We start from the raw sequence: 9,853 nt of genomic DNA on the forward strand, positions 1-9,853 counted from the left end.
TCCTTTGGTCTGTTTCAGGGTTCTTCCCAGTTTGATTGTTGCATGTATGATGCCTGAGAGTTTGAATGTATGCGTGGTTGTTAATGTGTAGTCTGGTGTATTTGGTTAAGTCTTTGTTAACGTTCCTTGTTTCCGTTTCTCAGTTAGTATACAGTGTGTACCATGCCACGTTCGCATTCTGCCCGTTTCACATCTGTCACATTGAATAATGTTAAATGTGAAACCCCAATAAGAATATCAATCACTCTCCTCAGCATGTGTGTCTGCCTCATGATTACAACACACACGCATTGTAACAATTGTTACTGATCTACTGATCTTACAAACTTAAGCCTGTCTGTAATATATATTTTATCTGAAAGCTCCTGCAGGTTATAAGCTTGAACAAGAAATGAGAGTATGAAATCTAAAAGGATCTGACTGGACTGGAATGCATAAAAACAGTATCTGTCCCAGCCACTATTGTTACATTAGTATGTGATATATGTGCATGTGGGTTTGTCTCCCTCTATCTCTCTCTCTGTGGCTTGTCACTGCATATATACAAATCCTACTGGTGGAACAATTGCCAATTTCAATTTAATAAACTTATATAGGTTTAAACTAGAAAGATGTAGCTGTAGTTAAGTGAAAATTAGTAAAATCATAAATATGTGTGTGCATGCATGTTTGTGTGTGTGTGTAATAAATTTGATTGCACACTGCAGGATGCTGACACACCCACACCATTACACATACCCTAGAGGCAGTAAGTCATGACACAGACTTTGATCACACTCACCTGACATAGTACTAGGTCTGGCACTAGGGTTTCTAAATCCTAAATTTAATCTTATCTACAATACTAACTGAAACCAAGAGAGGGATCCTTCATGTTTAATGGACAAGTCAGGACAGGAGAAGGACAGGGGCACTTGGAAATTAAGAAAACATATAACATATGGTTGTTTCTAATTTGTAGCATTTGAAATTTGTACCTGAGACTAGGGGACTCCTGTCCCCTCCACATTGAAGAACTGCCAGGAAGTATCAGTTAGATGATATTGACCAAAACTACAGAAGTTTATCAATAGTTGGTTTGTGTTCTACAGTATGTTCTACAATACTTATTTTAGTACTTTTACAATAGTTCTTCACAGAGTATGATAAAAATGTCTGACTCCACAGTTGCCTTGTCCAGTCTAATGGCTGCAGCACAGCATGTTCAGTAAACAGTGTGAAGTGTGAATGAAACATTTCCAGTAAAGAGAACAAAAGGTTTATTTTCTGAGACAGGAAGTCCTATTTTTGGATATGTGTGACTGGGTCAGAATGAGTAGCCAGCTAAATCTGAGGAGTGAGGCTGAAGTGACTGTATCAGCTCTGACCATTATTGGCCAATCAAACACAGGAAATGTCTCATCGAGCCTCGAACGCATCATTATTATGAACTCAGAAGGGGAATTCTCTTACACTCTATTTAGAATTTACTCTGAATAACAATGAAATAATAATTATGTAACCACCATTAAGATTAACCAGGAAATATTTGCCCTGAATGGAAGTCACAATGTCACACACCTACTAGACTAGGACAATGATGCAAGGTGCTGAAAGAACTGGAGGAACTGTTAGTGTCAAAAGCATAATGTAAATATATGCTTAGAATCAGGGTTGAGGACAAAAGCCTTTAGGTTCCATGTTTTACATAAAGGCTGGAGCAGAGTGCCTGGCTCTCATTGGGGCTGCTATATCTGTGGCCACACTGAAAAATGTGGTCAAAAGAATCATGTTTGTTTGTGTTGCCAAACAAGGAAGGAACTCATTTCTTCTGAGATAAATTCTAAAGAAACTGGGCCCCATAGTAATCGCCACTGTGCATACAGCATTATAGAGCCAGACGGGAAACATCTGTATGTGTTGTTCTTTTAAGTTTAGCTGCCTGAATGTTGGCATTGGACATGTATGGAGATATGAAAATGTGGGCATGCTGGTGATGCGAAAAAAGCAGACAAAACAAAATGATCCATGCATATACACCAGAATAATAGACTTCGGTTTGATTAGTGATAACACAATTCCTACCATTTGCCCTGGTGATTGCTGAACTGCTGCACTGTGTATCCAAATTCCTCCATTTCTGGTCCAATGAATACTTTAGCTCCTGCTGTCCCCACATTAAAACCCCAGGACTGATTCACGGCCCAACCTGCAGACACACACACAAACACACACACACAAACACAGAGTAGCATCATGCCGCCACACCCAACCTGCAGAGACAAGTACAATTCTCGACTAGACATGCACAGATTCCATGAGTGTACTCCGCCTCAAACAAACAGACCTTTATCAGAAACAAGGAACAACCATGGCATGTGAATAATTGTATTTTTATCTTTATTCTTATTTTCTCTAATTTAAGATAAGCAATTGCTAGTATTGGTTAGTATAGTTTTTTTTTATAACTTTTGCATGGTAAATTATTGATGGGCTTGTGAAGGACTTGTGAAAGCTTAAACTCAGTTGGAGCACATACATTGCTTATCTCTGTGCTGCAGCCACGTCATTGGCCAGTGTTACTCCACACTACACAAGGGAGTGAACACAAGAGTGGGCATGTAATAGTGGTAACAAGGAAGGTGTGTGTGTGCTTGTGTGTGTGTATTTTGTGTGTGTGTGAATGTGTGTTTGTGTGTGTGTGCATGCGCGCATGCATACATGTGCTCATTTCTGTCAATTACAGCTTTAGTGAGTTCACTGAACATATAAACTGTACTTTGGTAATCTTTCACAGAGGATCTGTTAGTGTAACATGTGAACCTATAGCACAGGTATTCAGAGAATTTTAGAGAGGATGGTTATTCAAAATCACATATCAAAATCACATATCTGTTATATAATATCTGTTATCTTCTAGGGAAAAAAATTCAAAATCTGCATTTAAAACCACATTAAAACTGTGTTTGGACATATTAAAACACATTACAGTTGTTCTTGGATTTAGTGGACAGTTTGTGTGATATTATTGCATGTTTTTGTGTCACTTATAAAGAATTAAACAACTAGCTGTGATGGTTAAAAGCCTGTGCACCAAACACGCACCATTCCAATATTCTGGTGAACTGTGTAGGCAGGTTTCATCCTGCTCTGGTGTACCTGTGCACATGTTTCAAACCAAGTGACACTCCCTCAGTGAGCAAGGGCTACATTACGGCCGATCCTACAATCATCACTTTTGCATTTATAAAGAGTCTACATTTGAACTCTTTCCTTTCTATTGCGAGCACTACACACCTGCACAAAATAGTTTAATTTCTGTTTTTAAGGGTCATTTCAGTCAAGGGTGTTGATGCCAGGAAAATCATTGAGCTTTAAAGTATTGGGTTTTTTAGGATTCATTTAGAGAAACAGTCAGAGATTGTTAGTGTAGATGCAAGATTTAGAAACACTATTAAGTTTTACACACTTAAAAGTTTTACATATATACATAATTGTAGTCTATACGTACTTACATTACAGTACTTACACTAGAGTTACACAGTTGTAGTTCAGTTTAGAAATAGAAGCTAACTTGTGAACAAAATTGTGTTTAAACATAACCACAAAGTAATGTGTCAGTGTAGAGACAGGGGCTTGAGGCAAAGATAAAGGCCCAGGAAGTTTCACCACACAAAGAGTCCATTAATGGCCAGCATTAGAGACTGCTAAAACAAGAGGACGGGTGGGTTGGGTAAAAGGACTTGAGGCAGATTAAGGAATGTAATGTGATGGGTCAAGCAGAAGATCACTGTCAGATATAGAAAAGGAGAGAAAGAGATTAAGACAAAGATTGTTTGAGAAGGCGAGAGAGAGAGACAGGATGAGAGAGAGGGGGAGAGAGAGAGAGGTAGAGAAAGATATGGGAGAAGTGGAGAGAGAGAAAGCAGGTTTCCTACTAACTGACCATGATGATTCTGTTTCAATGTGGTTCCACTCCACTGCCTGCTTTGTAGCCAGTCAGTCACAAAACCCTGTGTAATTCTCCATTCTTGCAATCACAAGTCTCACATTTCTGTAGGCTAATGCATTCCTTTGTTTTTTTAATTATAAAACGTACTACATAAATTCTGTTCATTTAAAACGATTTTTAACATTTTTAAAATCATTTTTGCAGCTTTGACTTTGAAAAGACAACTAGACCGAACCACCCTACAACAAAATGATCATTCTTGAAGATAATTCCTTTCAGATGCTGTCGGGAGCACAGATGTTCATACCCTTTCAGGAACGTAATCACGCCGGTTGCTGTTTAAAATTACACAACTCCGACGGAGCCCATTTTAAAAAGAATACCTATATTATCTATATTATATTATGTTACTGGCCGGTGTTTGTATCAAACGTTTTTTATATCAAACGTCAAACGTAGCTTCATCTAAGCCTTCACTTTAGAGTCTACTGATTCTGTCTGAAAGATCCCCAACACAGACGCGCTGGTCATAGCTTTAATAACCATATCTTACCTTGAACAGCCAGCAGGACCAACAAAATGTGCAAGAGACGCTCAACTTCAATGAAGTTTGAATTGGGTATGTTAAACAATTTTTTACAAATTTGAGGGAAACAACGGATCTCATATTAAACAATTGAGAGTAAGAGTATGATTAAACAGTTGAGAAAAAGAGAATGCATATTAAATATTAGAATATAAGCAGTATTGTGTACCGTTTGTACTAGTACATGCAGTATGTACTGTAATATTTTCCTCAGCATCGTTTTGCCTCTTGGTATTCTGGCACGAACTCTATTGTTAATACCTGTATACTACGTATATTCATATGCACTTTACCTGAAGCTTCTTGTTTTACTCTACATGCTACAACTCTTTCAAGGATATATTATTACATTCCATGGATTTACTGTAATTTGTTCCGTAAGCGTTCACGAATCCCTTACGTTATATTAAACAGGGCAGATGGCTCAGTTATAAAGAGTTTCCCACAGCATCGTATGAACATTCTACGCCTTGACTTGATTGTTTCGTGTGCTGCGCAAAGTACCAGAAAAGTTAAATTCCTACGAGCGCCTTAATCTAAGCCTTCTCTTTAGAGTCTACTGATTCTGTCTGAAAGAACACCAACACCGATGCGCTGGTCATAGCTTTAATAACCATTACTTACCTTGAACAGCCAGCAGTACCAGCAAAATGTGTTTCCTTAAACTCATGTTTCCAAAGCTGGAGGGGAAATACTTGGCAAGAGACGCTCAACTTCTGTGAAGTTTGAGTTGGGTGAACCTACACAATCGTAGGTTAAACCCGGATATTTTTTGACGTCATCGACGTAGGCACCTTTACGCAAGACCTCTAAAAGAAAATGTAGTTTATATAATACATTAACGTAACACGTTTTTTCAGGCCTTATAATTATCTTGTATTATAACTATGAATCTGATGTTCTGGACTTAACGTTTGTTATGTGATTGTGCTTTACTTTAGACATAATTAAAATACAAAACGTTGAATTTCCGTTTCTGTGTAAAATGGCCATGCTATAAGGTCATTTTAGAACAAAAAATACAAATCAATGTAGAGCTTGGTTTAAACGACATCTACATGAAGATGAGTGCATGCTTTTTTCCTGTGTTAGACTTCTTATTTATTGTCCACTGAGCATGAGGGAGGGTTCTTTGCATCAACATAACACTTCCACTGAGTCATTGTAATTTACACATATTGGCAAGATTGTTGCAGAGGGTCTCATGTATGTCAAGCAATAAAGCATTCAGTAAGCCAATGGTCAATTATCTGTAAGGAAGGGTCATATGTTCAGGAAAGATGGTGCAGTGTAGGCAATGTAGCTGGTACAGTAAAGGTGCAGAAAATAATAGTTGGTTATTCAAAGCCACATTTGGAGATGTTTATTGGTGTATATTTAATCGCTCCCTCCTCTATCCCCTCGTCCTCATCCTGTCAGCATGTCACCATGTGCCTTGTGTTTATATTCCTTTTCTCCATCAGTGAGCTGACCATTATCCTACAACAAAAGGAAACCAGGGCTCACTGAGGCACGGTGTGGTCTGATAGTGTCTCTTAGGATTTCAGCCCAGTACCTAACAGCAGTCAGGCTACCATTGGCTGTCACATGGATGACTGTGCGACCCTCCATGGATTTACCTCCTCGCACCATAGTCATGCTGAATGGTGTTTTTTTTATCTTGCAGCATGTATAATGTTCACCAATGGCAGTGGTGGACCTGTCATTTCTGGTGTTCTCCACCAAGTGCCAATTGAGCGACACAGTGCTGGGCTGGTTTCTCAGGTCTCACTAGAGAATGTCAGGCCTACATGACACACTCATAGAGTCTGAGGTGAGAGGTTTGGTGAGAAACACCAACAGCTGTTGGAGGTCATTATGTTGGATGCTGCGAGTGCTCCTCTGGCTTCTCTTCACAAACAGGAGCAGATACCCAATGCCGCTCTGTCACTGTCGGTGAATATCTCTGTGAATTACTTGATACTGTTGGTATTACAATGCATGTTTGATTTCATGTTTAGTGTGAGCATTTTTTGCTTTGGCTGTCCAGCTCATGTTTTCATCCTGTCTCACACTCACTGGACAGCCAAAGCACCAAGGATGCACGAGTCCAAGAAGAGAGAGTGCAGTGAAGGTGCTGGCTAGAGGACCCCAGTACTGGATGGATTGCTTGATGACGATTGGGCTTATGATGCTGAGAGGTATGTGTCTGGCTAATCTCATTGGGAGGGACTCCACCAGCAGGGGAGATCACATGTTGGCCCTTCCTGTCTGCAGTTATCTGCACTTCTAGACAAGCATGAGGCAGGCCTGATCCAGAAGGGAACTCCTCTGAGGGAGGAGGTAATGACTCTCCCAACCTCAATACCTGTCACCTCCCTCAACTGCTCCCAATTTGGAGGCCAATTGAGATAACTCTGGTATGCTTAGCCAGCTTGGGCCAGAGCTTCTTGTTGCACCAATACTGGTGGCTCAGCTGCCCATATGCCCGGAAGAGGGAGACTGCCCTGGAATTTCCTTTGGGGAGTTGGGGAGGGGGGTGGCGTTACAAGCTCCTTGATGGGCCCATCTCTCTCTCTCTCTCTCTCTCTCTCTCTCTCTCTCTCTCTCTCTCTCTCTCTCTCTCTCTCTCTCTCTCTCTCTCTCTTACTATATCCTACATTCCAAGTCAAAGTGCTGAAATGCATGGCTGTGTGCCTGAAGGAGACCATCACTGCACTTCCGCAGGTGCTCTACCCATACCTGACTCCTCATCGCTGTAACGGGCCCTGTCTCTATGACGTCCTGCACTCTAGACAGTACCTCAGTCACTTAGTACTGCAGCAGGGAGCCAAAGCAGGGCTTTCTCTCAGTTTGCCTCCCAGTCTGCCTAACAGTCCAGCTCCAGATTCATGCCCCCTTTTCCCAGCCAGGTGGCCTGTCCCAGTCACTTTCATTGTGACTTTGCCCATCAACATCACCCTCTCCATCCCAGTGTCTGCCTTTGTGTCCATTTCTGTCACTGTCCTTATCCATGTGGTCCAGATCTCTGTCCAATCCATGTCACTGTCCAGTCCTGTATTAAATGGCCTGCAGTCTGGTCCCCTGCCTATTTTGCAGTGGTGCCCTAAACTCCAACTCTTCCTTCTCTTCAAGATCCTGGCCTACCTATTTATGTCCAGTTACACTGTCATGTTACACTGCATGTTTGGATTTACATTCTATGTTAAACATATTTTTTGCATCTGCAAAGAAATGTTATACCTTTCATTAAATACCTTATTGTTTCCAGACAATCCACCCTGCTTTGCATTGACACAGTACAGTGATGTTAGTTTGTATTATTGTCTATCTTTTTAGCATGCTTCCACCCAAGACGATTGCATGCAAGCACCTACAAGCACCTGGGAGATGGTCTGGCTTGCCGGTGGATGTACTGATGCCGGGGTTGGATGTGCAATTTCCACAAGAGGACGTGCTGATGCTAGCTCCCACCCGAGGCTCACCATCTACACCAAAGGGACTGTGACTACTTGGCCAAGGAACAAGGACCTTAACTTTATCTGTAGAACCATCCTGCGCACCACAGACTTGTGCTAACGGGCCGCCCAATGGAGGATGGGTTCCCTTTTGAGTCTTGGTCCTCCTGAGGTTTCTTCCTAATCCCCACCATCATAAGGAGTTTTTCCTTGCCACTGTTGCCTTTGGCTTGTTCATTAGGGATCTGGACCCATACGATTGTAAAGATGCTTTGTGACAACATGTGTTGTGAAAAGCGCTATATAAAGAAATTTGACTTTGACTATTATTTGTTTCTGCATTAGTTTCCACAGCAATGCTAATGATACTGAGTAATATGTTTCAGCCAAACCAGAGGACAAATATTCTGCGGCTGAGGATGAATGTTTCTGCGAAGATGAGGAACTGTGCGGTGATATGTCTTACAGAGACTTGGTTAAAGGACAACATTCCTGATTCTGCTCTTCAGCTCACCGACCGGCAGCTCTTCCGAGCAGACCGGGACCAGCGCTCATCTTAAACACGGGGAGGAGGCATGTGTGTTTATGACACATGGCTGTGTTTATCATTGCTGTTTACATAGCACCGGATGCTAATGCTAACAACGCACTTAAGGAGCTCCATGACAACATCAGCTCTCTTCAGAATAAGCATCCGGAGGCGTTTTACGTGGTTGCAGGTGATTTTAATCACGTACATCTTACTGACCGTCTCCCACGTTTTTTTCCAACATGTGAACATTCCAACACGCGGAGACAATACACTAGACCGTGTCTACACCAACATCAAAGACGCATACAGAGCCGTACCCCTCCCCCACCTTGGCCTCTCAGACCACATATCCATAATGATGGCCCCCGCTTTCCACCCCCATCTGCGACGCTCCAGACCCACACAGAAGACCATCACAGTGTGGCCTAGCGATGCAGATGCTGTGCTGCAGGACTGTTTTGGCTGCACGGACTGGCAGGTCTTCAGGGACGCTGCTGAGAGTGAAGGGGAGCTACACCTGGAGGAGTACACATCTGCTGTCTTCGGGTACATCAGCAAATGTGTAGAAGACGTCACCACCACAAAGACCGTGACCTGCTACCCGAACCAGAAACCCTGGCTGAATGCAGAGGTGCGTTCCTTGCTGAAAACCAGGGATGCTGCCTTCAGGTCTGGTGACTCACTGGAACTCAGGAGGGCTAGAAGAGGGCTGGACACAGGAGTCAAAAGAGCTAAAGCTTCCTATGCTCAGAAAATCCAGGAACATTTTTCATCCCAGGATCCACGGAGCATGTGGAAGGGCATTAAGTGCATCACAGACTACAAAATCAAAAATGCACGATGCCCAAATGACCCCTCCCTGCCGGAAGCCCTCAATAAATTCTACGCCCGCTTTGAGGACCTAGACACCCGCCCCCTCCAGCACTAGACCCCACCCCCCCCTTACCTGGAGAAGAACCCTTCAGCGTGACTCCAGCGGAAGTAAGGAGGACCCTCAGAAGGATCAACCCCCGGAAAGCTGCTGGCCCAGACAACATCCCCGGACGGGTACTACGAGAATGTGCCGGAGTGCTTTCAGATGTTCTAGCAGACATTTTTAATGCTTCCCTCACCCAGGCAGCTGTACCCACCTGCGTGAAGGCTGCCACCATTGTCCCGGTACCCAAAAGCTCCACAGTGACCGGTCTGAATGGTTATCGACCAGTAGCCCTCACACCGATAATCGCTAAATGCTTTGAAAGACTGGTTATGACACACATCAGAGTCACCATCAACGTCACTGTGGATCCACACCAGTATGCTTACAGGAAGAACCGGTCCACAGAGGATGCCATTTCTTCTGTGGTCCACAATGCACTCACCCACCT

At 42.7% G+C, this 9,853-nt stretch overlaps 2 protein-coding genes across 2 annotated transcripts in view; one reads left to right on the forward strand and one right to left on the reverse strand.

Annotated features, from left to right (window-relative positions):
• Positions 1-5,283, reverse strand: part of itga2.2 (integrin, alpha 2 (CD49B, alpha 2 subunit of VLA-2 receptor), tandem duplicate 2) — a 39,069-nt gene extending 33,786 nt beyond the window's left edge. The window contains exons 1-2 of the mRNA XM_077019197.1: positions 5,142-5,283; positions 2,065-2,188 (exon numbers count right to left, since the gene is read on the reverse strand). Of these exons, the coding sequence (XP_076875312.1) occupies positions 2,065-2,188; positions 5,142-5,187 (170 nt within the window). The 5' untranslated portion in view covers positions 5,188-5,283. The remainder of the gene's footprint in view (positions 1-2,064; positions 2,189-5,141) is intronic.
• On the forward strand, positions 3,704-9,414 carry LOC143525361 (uncharacterized). The gene is made up of 3 exons (XM_077019199.1): positions 3,704-4,550; positions 6,184-6,697; positions 7,836-9,414. Exon 3 carries the CDS (start codon positions 8,584-8,586, stop codon positions 9,412-9,414), a length of 831 nt encoding a protein of 276 aa, XP_076875314.1. The 5' UTR covers positions 3,704-4,550; positions 6,184-6,697; positions 7,836-8,583.
• The last annotated feature ends 439 nt before the right edge of the window (positions 9,415-9,853 follow it).

The sequence above is a fragment of the Brachyhypopomus gauderio genome, chromosome 10, assembly GCF_052324685.1.
Source record: "Brachyhypopomus gauderio isolate BG-103 chromosome 10, BGAUD_0.2, whole genome shotgun sequence".
Classification (NCBI taxonomy): Eukaryota; Metazoa; Chordata; class Actinopteri; order Gymnotiformes; family Hypopomidae; genus Brachyhypopomus; species Brachyhypopomus gauderio.